Source organism: Leptonychotes weddellii, chromosome 2 (assembly GCF_054177405.1).
Source record: "Leptonychotes weddellii isolate Sample4059 chromosome 2, ASM5417740v2, whole genome shotgun sequence".
Taxonomy (NCBI): domain Eukaryota; kingdom Metazoa; phylum Chordata; class Mammalia; order Carnivora; family Phocidae; genus Leptonychotes; species Leptonychotes weddellii.
The window spans coordinates 174,262,318-174,278,907 of NC_138370.1; the positions used below are offsets into that span (position 1 = coordinate 174,262,318).

A 16,590-nucleotide genomic window follows, 5' to 3' on the forward strand; every position below is an offset into this window, starting at 1 on the left:
GTGGGAAAACGGCAAAGGACCCCGCTGGGGAGAGGAGACAGCGTCCTGGGGCTGTGCTCCCCTTGCCAGGTCCGAGAAGATGAAGGGTCATGTACCAAGTCAGCAGGGCACATGCACATCTTTCTAATGCACAGGATCTGGGGAGAAAAACAATGAAAAGATGGGGATGGGTGTGGACATGGTCCTCCGTGGGCTCTGGCAGAGGTGTGCAGACCTGCCCAAGGCCACGCAGCTCTGATTACTGCTGCTTTATGACAGGAAGCCTTTCAAAAATGAGTTAGAGTCAGGACCCCTCCAGTTGAAGTGACACAGAGACACGATGCACATTGACATAAGCCAGAAAAAAAAAACGGGTTGAGAGGAATTTCTCAGTTCCAGGTATCTGTAGAGCGTAGGGTGTGCTGGTTTCACATAGGACTGGATCCAGGGGCTCAGATGATGTGATCAGGAACCCCAGCTCCGCTTTCCCTCACCTCAGGTGGGCTGTCCTCCCTGGGCGGCCCTCCCGGGCTCCCAGCTGACGTCCATCAGCCGAGACCTAGCGGAAGGAGGAGGCTGGTTTCCCAGCAGTTCAACACAAACCCCACCTGGCTTGGGTCTGTGTCCATCCCTGAAAACCAAATGCTGTGGTCAGGGAGACGGAGCCTCTGCTGCACACCCCCCCACCTTCCCGCAGCCTGGGTGAGGGACAGTGCCACCAGAACTTGACGGCCGAGATGGGGAAGGGTGGGTACCCAAAAGGAACATCAAAGTGCTAGGACCAGAAAAAGCCAGGAATGCAGGTCGGGCATGCAAAGAACAGTGTGCTTCACGGTCCTCGGTCCACACTGACTCAGCCAGCTCTGGGGGGTATTCTTTATGACACTGAACAGTAAGCCCTTGACCTGTGGGAAGACTCCTCACATGAAAAGAGCCAGAGCCCTCTGATTGCAGCATGGGCCCAACATTTGAGTAGTTGTAGAAATATTTCTGTCAGTGCCAAGTGGAAACTGGAATCACGAAGAAGGTGTGGTGTGTGTTTCAAGGAGGTTCTGTCTACTGGGGAGACTTCTTGAAATGCCAGGCTATGAATAACTTCTGTGAAAAATTAATCATGGACAGAATCTTTAGCCAGCAGATACAGGCTTGAATCTTCTATATTCTGATTAAAATACAGAAAGAACGTGGGCTTGCGAATTCAGCTAGTCAAGAAAAGTTTTGAACCTGTGGGAGGTTGCCTGGTGGGCACTGCAGTGGGAAGTGCAGCGTCAGTGAGCAGCAAAGGCCCTGGGGTCAGCCGAGAGGTGGGAAGTGGGGAGGGAAAAGAAACCCCCACTTCGGGAATGCCAACTCTGTGCCAGTCACTTAATACAAAGTGTCTTGTCCTTCACCGTCCCGTTGGATGGATATTAACGATTGGGTTGAAAATGACTCTGGGTGGGTCACGCAGCACTTGGATGCTAAAGGCAGAGTCACACGCAGGCCAGGTTTCCCTCCGTGCGCACACTGCTCCCCTGGGAGCCCGTGGAAGGGACTGGCTTGGAACCTAGGGCTTTGTGTTCTCCTGTTCTAGGCCAGAGAGTGCATCCAGGGGCTGGGGGGGTGGGGAGGGGGTGGGTGACAGCGGCCAGAAGGGAGAAGTGGCCTTGGCTCAGGAGGCACCGAGGTCCTGGGCACGAGGGAAGGGTGGGCATGCTGAGGCCACGCTGGGCAGGGGCCCTGAGGACCTCGGTGAGGAAGCCCGGTCTGATCTCAGGGAGAGGTGGCCTGGTATTTTCCAGCCGTCCCCCAAGAGGGCCGCAGTGTGTACCTGAGCTGTGAGGTCTTCAGAAGCCTCCGCGCTCTGAGCTGTCTGCAGTCCCCCGTGCCTCTCCACCTTGGCCCCTGTCGCCTCCTCCCGTGGACTCGGGTGCCTGGAACACGGGCTGGTGGCATTGGTGGCCACAGAGCCAGCTCCGAGCCTGGCAGAGCTGGTGCTGGGAAAGGCCTAGATGAACCCATCAGGAGGGCTGGTCCTCGGGTGGTGCTACGGGGGACCGTTTTTGTTTCCAGAAACTTCTAGAGAGTGAGAGTCTGTCAGTGTCTACTGAGCACCTACAGTGGAGTCCGTAGTGCTGGTGGTCCATCCCGCGGGTTGCCTAGAGGTGTGTTGTCGTACCTGCCAAGGTGGGGTGTGGAGCGGGGTGGAGGCCCCGAGTATTCATTGTATAAATCAGACTGGTAAAAAGTATAAAAAATAACAAAACAAAGCAAAAAACTATTTTTTAAAATTGTTAGTTATGCTGCCTATTGCTGGTAAGGTTGTGAAAGTTGGCTTTCGTAACTCAGGATAACTTTTTAGAAAGGAGACTGTAGCGTGAGCCGTATGATGTTTGGGCCCTTGGGCCTAGTAATGCACCTGAAGAACCTACGCTGGGAGAATGACCCCAAAAGAAAATGTATACGCAGAGTGGTTTGTGGCACCATTTTATAAAATTAGTGAATATTGGGAATAATGTAAAGGCCCAGCACCCTGTGCATGTCTCTCCGTTGGGTTTCTGAACCGTGGAAACGGTGCATTTCACCAGAGTAATGTGGGAAATTGGTTACGAGTCACTGTCATAAACGTGTGTGTATGTGTGTGTGTGCGTGCACCGACTGTGACCTCCAAAAATCATGTGCATATAGACGGCAGTCTTGGAAAACATGGATTTGGTTTGTTTATTGGGGCACAGGGGTGCCGGGATCTTTCTAGAGCCCAGCTCAAGCAGGCCTGAGCTCAGGGGTGAGGGTAGGACTGGGGTCTGTGCCGCCTTGTCCTTCCCGCCGCTCTGAGCTGTTACTGAAGACCACCGTCGGTGGAAGTTTTGCTGTCCGTGTCCAGGGCTGTCTGCATCACTGGAAGGCAGCATTCTGGCATATTCTGTCTGCATCTGACCTGGATTTTAATGAAGCTGCCCTGGGTCCGAGCCCATCGTTGTAGTCCCCTCTACTCCCAAACAGGCGACAAGGACCAGCCTCGCGACATTCTGTCTGCTTTTCTCCTGTGTTAAAGGGCCCATGGAGGGAGACGTGGAGGTGCCCTTTGAAGAAGTCCTGGAGAAGGCCAAGGCGGGGGACCCCAAGGCACAGACGGAGGTGAGGACTGCGTGTCGGGAGGCTCAGCCCGCGGCCCCTGCACAGTGGCCCAGGAGAGGCCGGTGCCGTGTGAACGGGGAGCAGGGCTGCCGGGCTCCCGTTTGTAGTGTTCCCATGTTCTCTGTGTCATTTTGCCCCCCACCGCCCTCTGTGGACCCCGTGTTCTCTCCCATGTCCAGCTCACACCCCATCTTGGGCACCCCCTCCTCCAGGATGCCTTCCCTGCCTCCTGCCGGCCCTCGGTGCCCCGGCCCCCCTCCTGTCATCTGTGGAGGGGGGGGCCACACCCTCCCCGCAGTCTTCTGAGGAGCCAGGGCCCCGAGGGTCCCACAGGCCCCACCGGGGGTAGACGCCCAGGGGATCCCTATCCCCCCCCCCCCCCGCCGCGTCTTCCTGGCCCGGGGTGAGCGGGGTGGGGAGGCGGGCTAGCCAGGAGCCCCTGGGTGCAGGAGAGGGTTGGGAAGCCCCAGCCTGCGGGGCTGTGGGGAGCAGGTCGAGGCCAGGACGCGGAGCAGGAGCTCCGGCACAGCAGGTGGGGCGGGGGCTGCCGTGGGGCGGGGCTTGACGGGCCTCTCGCCGCAGGTGGGGAAACGCTACCTGCAGCTCGCCGGCACCGTGGACGAGGAACTGAACAGCTGCACGGCGGTGGGCTGGCTGATCCTTGCCGCGAAGCAGGGCCGGCGCGAGGCCGTCAAGCTGCTTCGCCGGTGCCTGGCGGACAGGAAAGGTGGGTCCGCGGGCGGCTTGGTGCAGGCGTCCCGCCTGAGGGACGCGCGCTGCTGGCTAAATCAGCAGGTGACGCCAGGAAATCTGCAGCAGGTATAAATTCTGTTCCGCCGGCGGGTTGTCATGTAGACGTCTCTGGAGCATGACATGGGATGTGTAGCGAGCAAAGCCGCTGTCCCCCTCTTCAGCGTGTGCTGGTGTCTGTCGGTAGATCCCTGCTGGCTTCTAATCTTGACCGAGGAGTGGATCGTAGAGCCTGCGGGTGGTCAGCTTCACCGGGTGCAGTAGGAGAATGTGACAGTGGCCTGAGGTCAGGATGGAACTTTCTGGGCTGACTTTGCATCCAGTCTGGGCTGAACAGCTGGGGGACCGCAGGCCAGTAAAGAACTGCTCAGGTGCCTTCGCTGCCAGGAAGCGAGCGGGTGGGGGGGGGGGGGCAGTGAGACTGAGCCCTGCCACACACGGCCACTTATTCCATTATCCTGCCCCGGGGATGTGGCTCGTCCCTGGGGCCATGAGCGGTGCTTGTGGAAGTTTCAACTTCAGAGAAAAACGGAAGGGTGTGTCATAAAGGGTTTTTTAAATGATTTTCTCCGGATTGTAGAAGTGTCTTATATTTATCATAGAAAACTTGGAATATATAGAGAGCAAAAAGATGCAAATTACCCATAACCTTGAAACCCAGAGAAATGCTCTCTAGTTTGGTGTGTTTTCTTCTGGTTTTGTATCATAATGTTTTTAAGAGTTACATTTATTACATAGAATCTTCCTTTTTTTTTGGAAATTGGACCGATGCCTTTGAAAACAGAACAGAGGGGTTCTGTCAGCCAGGGTTTCTCACCAGCCTGCCCTCCCATTGTGGACCAAGTCAGTGAGGGAGGGGGCCCGGTCAGGACCAGGCCCAAGGGCGTGTACTGCAGGGGGCCACGGGAATCCCTGCGTGCCCCGCACCTCCCACTGTTTCACACCAAGTGCTTCCTGATCGTGAAAGAAACGTGCGCTCAGGTGGAAAATTTGGAAGATGTTTAGAGGGAGAAAAAATCCCGTCCCCCATCTCAAGTCTTACTGCTCTTGGTGGGGGGCCGCCGATGGCCCTGACAGTTGGGGGTAAAGGGAAGAAGGCGGCCGCAGACCAGCCTGTGAAACCTGTGCCCATCTTTCTCCACGGGGAGTCTCTGTCTCCCTGGGAAAGGGCTGGCTGTGCGGGAACCAGATTTCCCAGCCGCCTCAGGAGGGGCAGGGCCTGTGAAGAGCTGTGGACGCAGGGGAGGCCCGCTCTTGCACCCAGGCCGGTCACTGTGGTTACCTGTCTCTGACTCCCATGGTTATCTGCCGGTCTGCCTGCTCCGACTCCCTGGCCTCAGGCAAGCCAGGACACCCCTGTGCCTCGGCTTCCCCATCTGTAAATGAGGGAGCGGTACCTACTCCCGAGGGTGCTTGTGAGGAGGAAATTGGACAGAGAAGTGGGCCAGGAGCACAAGAAGGTCTAGCACATGCCTGCTGGGGGGGTCATCTGGGGAGGTCTGCCAGGAGCATGGAAGGCCTGGCATGTGCTTGTCCTCGGGGTCACTCCAGGGAGGGTCCACTGAAGGACCAGGCTGACCTCCAATCTGGAGAGTGGGTCCCAGCAGGGTCTTTAGCCAGATGTCCTTTTTGGTCGGATGTCTGTTTCTGCCCTGGTGACCAGGGGTGCCTGCAAAGCATCTTGCGTGAGTCCCCTCCCAAGCCCCTGCAGGCAGGGCTGGTCAGGGCTCAGAGCGTCACTAGCGGCCCCCAGGCAGACGGGACAAGGCCGCTAATGCCTCTTGTCTTGTAGGCATCACTTCTGAGAACGAGCAGGAGGTGAAGCAGCTCTCCTCCGAGACGGACCTGGAGCGGGCTGTGCGCAAGGCTGCCCTGGTCATGTACTGGAAACTCAACCCCAAGAAGAAGAAGCAGGTGGCCATGTCAGAGCTGCTCGAGAACGTTGGTCAGGTCAATGAGCACGGTACGTGAGCCTTCCCATGGGGAGCTCATGGGCTTCTCTGTGGGAGTTCTGGGGCTTCCCTATTAGGGAGCCCTGCGGAGACGCTGGGAGCCTAACTGGGGGCTCCCAGGGACCTTGCTGTGGGGACCTCATAGGTGTCCTCTAAGGCCCAGGGAGGGTCCCTCCTGGGGTGTCATCCTGTCCTTGGGGTCCCCTACCTGCCCTGAGCTCTGGTGCAGTCCATGGGCAGAACCACAGATCTTGTCATTCTCAGGGTGTCCTGTTCCTCCTGAGGGGACAGAAGCCAGGGGAGAGTAACAGATGCGGGCAGGGACCTGGGTCCCTGAATCCCCGAGGTTCCAGGGGGCACTGAGCTGACTGTGGCTCGGACGGCCTCCCTGAGGCAGGCCTCATCACCGGCCTCCACAGCCCCTCCCCCAGCCTTCTGAGCAGGCAGCCAGCCGGAAGGACAGATGGGGCAGAAGAACGGGCGGCCCTGACTGGGCGTGGCTGCTCCATTCCCCAGGCCTGACCTGACTTTTCCCTCTCCATTACTGGAGGAGCACCTGCCTCTAGCTGTTCAGATGTGATTTCTGCCCAGGCTGCACCCAGCCCTCTCTGGCCCCCCAGGACTGGGGTCCCCTCCCAACACAGCAGAGCAGTAGAGAAGGCTGCTGGGCAGACACCTTTGCCCCTTCTCCTGGGGTCTCCGGGCAGGACTCCTGTCCAGCTAGACCCTCTGGGGACTAGCCTGCTCTCTGGACAGGGGTTGGGGAGACTATGTGCTGGGGCGAGCAGAGATGTCCATGAGGCCTGGGTCTCAGAGGGGCAGCACCCTGGAGAGCCATGCTTGATGTGACGAGCTTGGGGCCACCCCTGTGGGGCCCCAGAGACCCTGCAGTGCTGCAGCTCAGCCCCCACCTGCTGCCCCCCCTCCCCGACCAAGCCCCTTCCATGGCCCTCGGTCTCTCTGGGTCACAGCGCCTCTCCCCTCATGTTGTCTGTCTCCTGCCTGACCTGACTCCGCAAAGGCATGCCTTGGTGCCTGGCATGCAGAAGACTTGAATGCTCGCCAGATTGAGGGTGCGGCAGGGGGTGGATGTTGACAAAAGGGCAGAATACTTCAGTCCGGGCTCAGCGCTCAGCAGCTGAACAGACTCGTGTGGAGCGCCTTCCAGCCGCAGGGCTGGGGAGACAGCCAGGCCCGGTCCCCAGAGAGCTCAGTCTTTTCCAGAGGAAAATCATGCCAAGGGATGATGCCAGCAGAGGTATTTGGGGATAAGTTACGCTGACCAGAAACTTGTGTGTCTGTTGCCAAGGCTGCATTGGTAGAGGGCATGACTGTGCCCAGCAGGGGCCGAGAGGTGGCCCTCACTCTGCCCATCAAGGGCTGTGGGGAGACCCCAGGCCCTGTGGTCCCCAGAGCTCGGGGACACCCCGGGAGCACATGGGCCGGTTTCTAGAGGGCTGCAGGGCACATGGGAACAGCCTGCTTTGATTGTCTCCTTGCTCTGTCATCTACAGATGGAGGGACACAGCCAGGCCCAGTCCCCAAGTCCCTACAGAAGCAGAGGCGTGTACTGGAGCGCTTGGTTAGCAGCGAATGTGAGTATGGCCTCCTGTCCTGCACCTGTGACCCCTTTGGCTGAGCAGTTACGCCCACCACCCCGGGCACCACGTCCACTCCTTGTTGCAGACTCCAGGCCTGAGGCCCCCAGGGTCTTGGAGGCATGCTGGGTCTTCAGTCCAGTCTGTTTGGGGCTGGCGGTGTTCTGGGCAGTGGGCCCTGGAGCCTGCCCAGCGGGAGCACACGGTAGGAGGGAAAAGAGACCCGGTACAGAGGGCAGTAAACACAGTCCGTGCAGGATGGAGCGGGGGTGGTGCGTGAGTGCATCCGCGTGCCTGAGCAGGTCAGCAAGGTGAAGAAGCAGCCCCTGAAGCGCAAGGGGGGAGAACCACACACAAAGGCCCAGTGAGGGGGCGCCCAGCAGGGAGTGTGGGGGCTGCCCCGAGCATGGGCTGTGGGAAGGTGAGGAATGCAGGGTTGGGGGGCACGCAGAAGTGGGTGCCTTTGGGACATCCAGTTAGGAGAGGTCCTCAATCCTCCCATGTGCAGCTGCCCAGCCGTGTGGGCGGACTCTTGGTCTTGGTGGCCAGGGCCCCCGTCCTGTAGGAGACCAGACAGGAGGGACCCAGGGGCTGCTCAGCACTGACAGGAGGCCCGGCTCCTCCCCCAGCTCTGCCACACTCCTTGTGACCTCAGGCAGGCCTGGTTTTCCTCTCTGGGGCTCGGTTTCCCCTTGTGCACAGTCAGATTTAGAGGGCCAAGGGCCCCACCAGTCCTGAGAGCTTCTGTTGGAGCAGGACAGGGGGCATCGTACAGAGGGACGCACACACCCCTTCCCACCCGGCCGATAAGCAGTCCGTCCGTGAGGTGTTGTTGGAACTCTGGTGACGTATCAAATCCCAAGTCTGGCTTTCCCAGGGCCTCAGGCACGGATGCACAGATGTGCTTTCTTGCTGTGTTTGGGGGACGCAAAGCAGTGTAGGACCCTGGCTGATGGACAGCAGAGGACTCAGAGGTTCTAGATGGGTTTTAAGTACAGAGGTGCCAGGAGTCTGTGTTTGGGGTGAGAGGTGCCTCCGGGCAGAAGTCAGTGAGGGGTAATTCCTCCTGAGAGAGCTCGGCTCTGCCTTCTCCACCCTAGTCACCTTATGCTTAACCGCTCAGAACTTTCCTGTGCACCTGGTAACTGCTAGAACGTCCTGGGGTCCTGGGGTAGACCCCGTGCTCTGGGCTCAGAGGGATGGGTCTGAAGCCCACCCGAGGTGAGAGCTGGGCAGAGACATGGCCTCTCCAGGCCTCCGTGGTGGGTGTGGACAGTGCCATCCAGGGGTTCCCCCCTCCGGCCATCAGCCAGCCGGGCCAGCCTCCCCTCAGGTCCAGGCTCCTGGCCCCTCCCCACCAGGACATTCCCAGCAGCCTATGAACATGTGCTTATTCCCCTCACCTCAGAAAAAAAAGGATGAGACGCTTTCTGGACCCCTTGCTCCCATAGCAACCACCCTGTTTCTTTGTTCCCCTTTCTAACAAAGCTGGAGAGGGGCATCTGCAGTCACCATCCTGACTCCCCTCCCCTCTTCTCTCTGGGCCCTCCCCCTCGTCGTCCACCGCAATGGCCCTGTCCAAGTCACTGGTGACCCGTCCTCAGACCCCGCTGTATCCACACTCTGTGCCTCAGGGCGGGTCTCATGGTGTCAGACCGCCCACGACACCAACACATAGCCCGGGCCAGGCCACTGGGCCCTGTCTTCTCCACTGTCTGTCTCGTGTCAGCTCAAGCCTCGCGTGTCCACCTGCCACCAGTGCGGGCCCCACCCCAGGCTGCCCCATCTCACGGTGGCCCTGTGGCCCGGGTGCAGTCCTGGACGTCTTCCGGCCCCCCAGGTTAGCATACAGCCCCTGGTCCACAGCCCGCCCTCTCCCGGGGTGCTCGCCTCGTTCCTGACACTGTTGCCTTTGCTCTTGCTGCTGCTTGTTGCTCTCTTCTGCGGTCGGCTTCTGTCCCAGTGTCCCCAGTGCCCAGGACACAGCCCCCACACGGGCGGCCCCAGAGACACCTGGTGAGTGACGGCCCCACAGCTGGCGGCCCGCACGTGATGTGACCGCTGGGTTAATTCACTCACCGCGCCTCCCTGGCTCCCCTCTCCCTGCCTGGAGGACAGTCTGACGTGGACATGACCGTGGCGAGCAGCCAGCCTCGTCTGGCGGTCAGCCTTGTTGAGCGTGACCCCGCTAGACCAGGAGCCCAGACTTGGGCCCACGCTGGGTTGGTGCACAGATCCAGGTATTCCCAGTGCTGGGTCGGCCCTCGGTGTCTGCGTGCTGAGTGGAGGGGTCAGTAGTTGGCAGGGCTGCAGGGCCACCGTCAGCAAGCCTGTGAGAAGCCGGGGCTGAAGGAGGGGGCAGGAAGGCGCTGGTGGTGAAGGTGGCTACACGGCCCGCTCAGGCAGACCCTGGGCTTGAGAGCTGAGCAGAGGGAAGCTCAGGGCAGGGACAGCATGTCACCAAGGCGAGGAGGCGAGGTGAAGGCCGTCCCGTCTCTCTTCTCCCCGCCGGCCGTCCTTGCCCACCTGTCCGTCCCGGACAGAGAGGCCTTGGCTCCCGAGCCTGCTCGGCTTCCCTCTTCACTGGGTCCCAGCCACCTTCGCGGCCTGGCCTGTCCGTGTGGGGTGACCCTGTGCCCTTCTCTCTTGTGCCCAGCTAAGAGCTACATAGCACTGGACGACTTCGTGGAGATCACCAAGAAGTATGCCAAGGGCATCATTCCCGCCAACCTGTTCCTGCAGGACGATGATGACGATGAGCTGGCGGGCAAGAGCCCTGAGGACCTGCCCCTGCGCCTGAGGGTGAGCGGGCCCGGAGGGCTCTGACACCAGGGCCCCCACCTGCCATTGCACGCACCTGGTGCTCTCCAGGGAGGGGGAGGGGGGAGGCCCTTGCCAGACACGGGAGCCTTCCGGACCGTGCAGCTTGTCCCTGGAGGCGCATCCTGTAAGGGTGGTCCCCATGCTTATTTATTTATTTATTTATTTATTTATTTATTTATTTATTTTAAGATTTTATTTATTTATTTTGACAGAGAGAGACAGCGAGAGAGGGAACACAAGCAGGAAGAGTGGGAGAGGGAGAAGCAGGTCCCCATGGTTATTCGCTCACCACAGCTCCCCAGGCTCCCCGTCTCTCTGCCTGGAGGACAGGATGTGTTCTCCTCCTGGGGATCTTTCATACGCACTCAGCCTCCAAAGCCAAGGGCGCTACTGGGGGCGGGCCTGCTCGGGAGTGACGGATGAGCCGCCTCGTGTCTTTGTCGGCAAAGCGCTGTGGGCAGCAGTGAGCCATGCACTAGAGTCTGACTTTCACTTAGACTTTGTCAGTTTGAAAAATGATCCATTTACGGCACGGAACGGAGGTCGGTTTCTCAAAGATACCTTCCCGCAAAAGCAGAGTGCTAGTGTTCAGAGACCGTGAGGATCCTGCCGGGGTAGCTGTTTGCCCAGATCTGCGGGGGCGAGTGGGTGAGGTGCGGCTAGCCGCGAGGACGTCCCGGCGGGCTGGCCGGAAGGGAGGCACCCTTGCCCTGCCATTGGCCAGCGAGGAACGAGCGCAGAGCCCACAAACAGGTGCAGAAAGCCAGGAATGGCGGGCCATGGCCCTGGTGTGACAGCTTTCACGCTCTGGGTCACGTGGTTGAGACCTACGGTGCAGGCGGTCAGCGTGGCCATGCCATGCTCTCCCGGGTTCCCCAGGTCGGCTCTCCCACTTGGCAGACACACCAGGATTTCCCCAAGTGCGGCCACCCGACCCAGGCAGGTCCGTCAGCACAAGGGGCTCCGAGCCCACGAATCGTCCTGAGGCCCGTGGCGTTCGTCATCCAAGAGTCCATTGTTCTGAGCTCAGCAGGCGTGTGTGTGAAGCACCATCAGTGAGGCGGGGGGCAGGGGGTGGCGCGGCCCCCAGCGGGCGGGAGTGGCGGGGACAGGAGGTGCGCTGAAGTCCCCTCACTGGAGGCAGCTCCGTGTAGCCCCTCATGGGAGCCTGGATGTGGAGGCTCAGATCGGGCGCCCTCCGGGGGGGGGAGATGCGGTGGCCCAGGGCGGCCGGTGTGGTGGCCACACTCGGGACCAGCGGGCTGAGGGAGTCCCCCGAGGAGAGGGGCTGCGTCCGGGATGAGGTTCTGAGCCGCAGCCCAGGAGGGCCAAGGAGCTTGACCAAGGGAGCTCACGGCTGTTACCGCAGGTCCGCTCAGACAGGCCTGGGCTAAGTGTGTTCACAGACGGACACTGTTAGTTTCCCTAGAACATGGGAGGAGGAGTGTGGAGCGCTTGCCGTGGTTCTTGGGCAAGAGGAGGCGCTCCCCAAATGCTAGCGAGGGTCGAAGGTGAAGGGGTGAGTCCGGAGGACTAGGGGCAGGCCGCGCACGCCCCGCCCCAGCATAGCGGCTAACGGTGCCCGCTTTCACGGCAGCCTGGTTGGGACGGTAAATTATGTCCCCCTTCTTATGGGTGACAAGCTCAGTGTTGTCAGAAACGTCTGAGAGTCCTTTTTGGGAAAGAGATTTAAAGTATTCTAACAAGAAGTAAAAGAGGCTCTGTTTTCTTTTCAGTTTTTGAAATGGTCAGAGCACTTTGATGCCTTTACAGTTTGTCTCGTTAAAAGTCTTTTGTAAAAGAGATGATGAATCCTAGCAGGCGTCCCTAAAACCAAAGGCTGTCCCAGCTTTTCGTGGCCTTGTGGAGCCCGGGGAAGGGCCGTGCGCTCCCTCTTCCCACCCCCACGACATGCCAGGCGCCTCCGGCAGCCGGTGTGGCCCCCACAGGCGTGCTCCAGCCTCTGAGCCCCGCGCTGCCCCAGCCTTTCGGGGCAGAGAGTAAATTTAGCAATATTTAAAAATCCACAGTTACACGTTGAGTCATCGGGAAGTCCACTGTGTGCATGCTTTCGCTCGGGTTGAGATGGCCTTGCTGTGACCTGCCTGGTGACAGATGCTGTCCTGTCATAGAACAGACTCCCTGCTCATTTTTTAAAAATTTCTTTCCTGCTCAGAGAACAGCTCATTTTAATTTGTTGGACTTGGTCTACAGAAAAGGTTTTCAGTTTCCCAGCTGGGTGGGGCCCCCAGAGGAAGGTTTGGGTGGAAGCTCCCAGGGGCCAAGTTGGGGCCCTGAAAGGAGGGGACTCCCTGGTCCTAGTGGCCCAGGCACCTCAGTGTGCAGACAGAGGCCGGACACCACTGGACATCATGTTCAAGAAGCTTCGTTGTCTTTTCTTTTTTTTAATTCAATTAACATATAGAGTATTACTGGTTTCAGAGGCAGAGGTCAGTGATTTATCTGTTATATGTAACACCCAGTGCTCATCACTTCACGTGCCCTCCCTAATGCCCGTACCCCAGTTACCCCATCCCCCCACCCCCCTCCCCTCCAGCAACCCTCCGTTTGTTTCCTAGAGCTAAGAGTCTCTTACGGTTTGTCTCCCTCTCTGATTTTGTCTTATTTTTCCCTCCTTTCCCCCATGCTCCTCTGTTTTGTTTCTTAAATTCTACATATGAGTGAGATCCTATGATAATTGTCTTTCTCTGACTGACTTATTTCACTTAGCATGATACCCTCTAGTTCCAGATTGCTTTTTTTTTTTTTGAGAAGCTTCATTGTCTCTTAAAGTTCCTCTCCACCCTGTTGTGTGGCCTCAGGGGCACAAAGAAGAGGTGTGAATGGTTCAGAAGGTGAGGGGAGAACGTCAGATTCATCTTCAGGTTTTCAGGCTCGGGCTGCCTGCACAGAGGAGGGCAGTGAGCTAGGCAGCCCCGGGGGACGCCTGTGGTCTGTCCTGCCGCTGGCGGGGCCGCCTCCGGGGGGGATTAGCTGCTCCGGCCACGGCTGACGCACGCGGGGGCATGCGGGGACTCTGGGCCAGCTGGCCTGGCTCTGTGTCCGAGGGCCCCTTCCAGGGGAGCCTGGAGCGAGTCCGTGTTCACAGCGGCTCAGAAATACCCGCCGAGGCTCACATTCCGGGGCCCGATGTCGCCAGTGCCCATCCCCGGTCACGTGGGAGGGTGGCCCCTGTGAGCTGGGGGGTCGTTTGTTCACTTCCTTGCTTGTTCTAGAACGAGAGTCAGTGGGCTGTCACAGATGTGTAAGAAGGAATGCAGCTCTTCACACACGCCTGTGCACGCACACACGTTCTTTAATATCTCCGACTCCTGTATGAGCCCGGCTCCCTCTCATCTGTGGAAAACACACTATGCAGTTGCTTCCAGATCATCCTGAGTTAACAGCCAAGGTTCTTGGACAGATGACAGCCACACCGGGTATGGTCGCTCGGGTGCGATCCCCCCCAGGATCCCCCTCGTTGGCCAGTCTTCTCCACGCTCCAGCCAGGCAGAAGAGGCAGAGGCCATGCTGCCCACCTCACCCGGGCAGGGGCGGGCGTCTGTCACATCGCCAGGCTTCCCTGCCCCCACACGTGGGTGTTGTTGGGCAGTCAGCGGTCCACGCCTTTGGCCCTCCAGACACACCCGGACCCCTGCCCTCCTCCACGCCACACCACCTGAGGCTGGCACCTCCAGCCTCTCTCTCGTTTCCCTGAGCCCTGGCAGGGCCGGAAGCCTCTGGGAGTTGTGCACAGGTGTAGGGTCTGGCTTGGGTGGCAGAACCACCCCCTGCCTCACCCTGCTCACCTCCCCCACGTCCCTCGTTCGTTCTTTGCTGTGTGAAGTCTGAGGGTCACCCTGCCCTTTGTACTGGGTGCAGATTGCGGGAGCGGCCGCGGGGGTTGTGTGTCTGTTCTGTGTAGGCAGGTGGTAGCAGGCAGCTGCTTCTCAGGGTCCGCCGCCACGAGCGAGCACGTCTCCTCTGGCCCCTTACAGATGAATCATCTCCATTTGGTTATGACATGCCAAGCCCCCACGGTTCACGTTTGCACGGAGCCCTTCTTCTGGAGTCCCGGCACCCACTGCCGCTCCTGGGATGTGCAGAACCCGTCATGGGCTTGAAAGTATCGGTTCCTCTGCCCTTAATGGACTGGGGGGGCCGAGGCTCGGGAGGGCAGCCCTTGCCTCAGGGGTGGCCAGGTCACAAGCCCCTCTCCCTCCCCGGCAGCCAGGGCTCCTGTCTCCACCAGCGAGGCCCTGTGGCGAGGGAGGAGGGGAGCCAGGTGCGTTCCTCCAGGTGCTTGAGGTCTAGAAAGGGACACTGGCTCACAGGAGTCCGGAAACCCTGGCAGAAGGTTGGGACGGGAGGTGAGCCAAGGGTTGGACTCCAGGGGCCTAGAGGAGAGGAGCCAGGACCTGCAGGACTGGGTGGGATTGAGGGAGGTTCAGTCTAGACCGTAGAGCCTGGGGACGACGTCACGGCACGGACATGGTGTTGACCAGGGGAAGGACCCGCTGGGACCAGGGGCTCTGGGGTGAGCCGTTCACTTGGAGCAGAGCTTGGGTGGTGGGCAGAGTGTTGAGGATGGCAGCGGGGCTCCAGTGCTGGCTTGCTTCCGATGCCCTGTCTTTGTGTCCACCCCCCCCCCCAGGTGGTCAAGTACCCCTTGCATGCCATCATGGAAATCAAAGAGTACCTAATCGACGTGGCCTCCCGGGCGGGCATGCACTGGCTGTCCACCATCGTCCCCACCCACCACATCAACGCCCTCCTCTTCTTCTTCATCATCAGCAACCTGACCATCGACTTCTTCGCCTTCTTTGTCCCCCTGGTCGTCTTCTACCTGTCGTTTGTCTCCATGGTGATCTGCACCCTCAAGGTCTTCCAAGACAACAGGGCCTGGGAGAGCTTCCGCACCCTCACGGGCCTGCTCCTGCGCTTCGAGCCCAACCTGGACGTGGAGCAGGCTGAGGTGAACTTCGGCTGGAACCACCTGGAGCCCTACCTCCACTTCCTGCTGTCCGTCGTCTTTGTCATCTTCTCCTTCCCCATCGCAAGCAAGGACTGCATCCCCTGCTCTGAGCTGGCCGTCGTGTCCATCTTCTTCACCGCCACCAGCTACGCGAGCCTGAGCACCTCCGCTGAGCCCTACACCAGGAGGGCCCTGGTCACTGAGGTGGCCGCCGGCCTGCTCTCCCTGCTGCCCACCCTGCCCTTCGACTGGCACCACCTGAAGCTCCTGGGCCAGACCTTCTTCACCGTGCCCGTGGGCCACCTCGTCGTCCTGAACGTCAGCCTGCCCTGCCTGCTCTACGTCTACCTGCTCTACCTCTTCTTCCGCATGGCGCAGCTGAGGAACTTCAAGGGCACCTACTGCTACCTGGTGCCCTACCTGGTCTGCTTCATGTGGTGCGAGCTGTCTGTGGTCATCCTGCTCGAGTCCACCGGCCTCGGGCTGGTCCGCGCCTCCATGGGCTACTGCCTCTTCCTGTTCGCCCTCCCGATCCTGGTGGCGGGCCTGGCGCTGATGGGCGTGGTGCACTTTGCCCGCTGGTTCCTGACCCTGGAGCTCACCAAGATCGTCGTCACCGTGGTGGTGTGCAGCATCCCCCTGCTGTTCCGCTGCTGGACCAAGGCCAGCTTCTCGGTGGTGGAGATGGTCAAGTCCCTGACGCGCAGCTCCGTCGTCAAGCTCATCCTGGTGTGGCTCACGGCCATCGTGCTCTTCTGCTGGTTCTACGTGTACCGGTCGGAGGGCATGAAGGTCTACAACTCCACGCTGACCTGGCAGCAGTACGGCTTCCTGTGCGGGCCCCGGGCCTGGAAGGAGACCAACATGGCCCGCACGCAGATCCTGTGCAGCCACCTGGAGGGCCACCGGGTCACGTGGACGGGCCGCTTCAAGTACGTGCGGGTGACGGAGATCGACAACAGCGCCGAGTCGGCCATCAACATGCTGCCGTTCTTCATCGGCGACTGGATGCGCTGCCTGTACGGCGAGGCCTACCCGGCCTGCAGCCCCGGCAACGCCTCCACGGCCGAGGAGGAGCTCTGCCGCCTCAAGCGCCTGGCCAAGCACCCCTGCCACATCAGGAAGTTCGACCGCTACAAGTTCGAGATCACGGTGGGCATGCCGTACAGCGGCGCCAACGGCTCCCGCAGCCCCGAGGACGACGACGTCACCAAGGACATCGTGCTGCGGGCCAGCGGCGAGTTCAAGGACGTGCTGCTCAGCCTGCGCCAGGGCAGCCTCATCGAGTTCAGCACCGTCCTCGAGGGCCGCCTGGGCAGCAAGTGGCCCGTCTTCGAGCTCAAGGCCATCAGCTGCCTCAACTGCATGGCCCGGCTGTCACCGGCCCAGCGGCACG

General features: G+C 60.0%; 1 protein-coding gene across 1 annotated transcript in view; it reads left to right on the top strand.

Annotated features, from left to right (window-relative positions):
* The window catches only part of WFS1 (wolframin ER transmembrane glycoprotein), a 29,948-nt gene that overhangs the window by 12,970 nt on the left and 388 nt on the right, over nt 1-16,590 (top strand). Inside the window, exons 3-8 of the mRNA XM_081813179.1 lie at nt 3,014-3,096; nt 3,679-3,823; nt 5,639-5,809; nt 7,313-7,393; nt 10,053-10,198; nt 14,874-16,585. Coding sequence (XP_081669305.1) covers nt 3,014-3,096; nt 3,679-3,823; nt 5,639-5,809; nt 7,313-7,393; nt 10,053-10,198; nt 14,874-16,585 — 2,338 coding nt within the window. The remainder of the gene's footprint in view (nt 1-3,013; nt 3,097-3,678; nt 3,824-5,638; nt 5,810-7,312; nt 7,394-10,052; nt 10,199-14,873; nt 16,586-16,590) is intronic.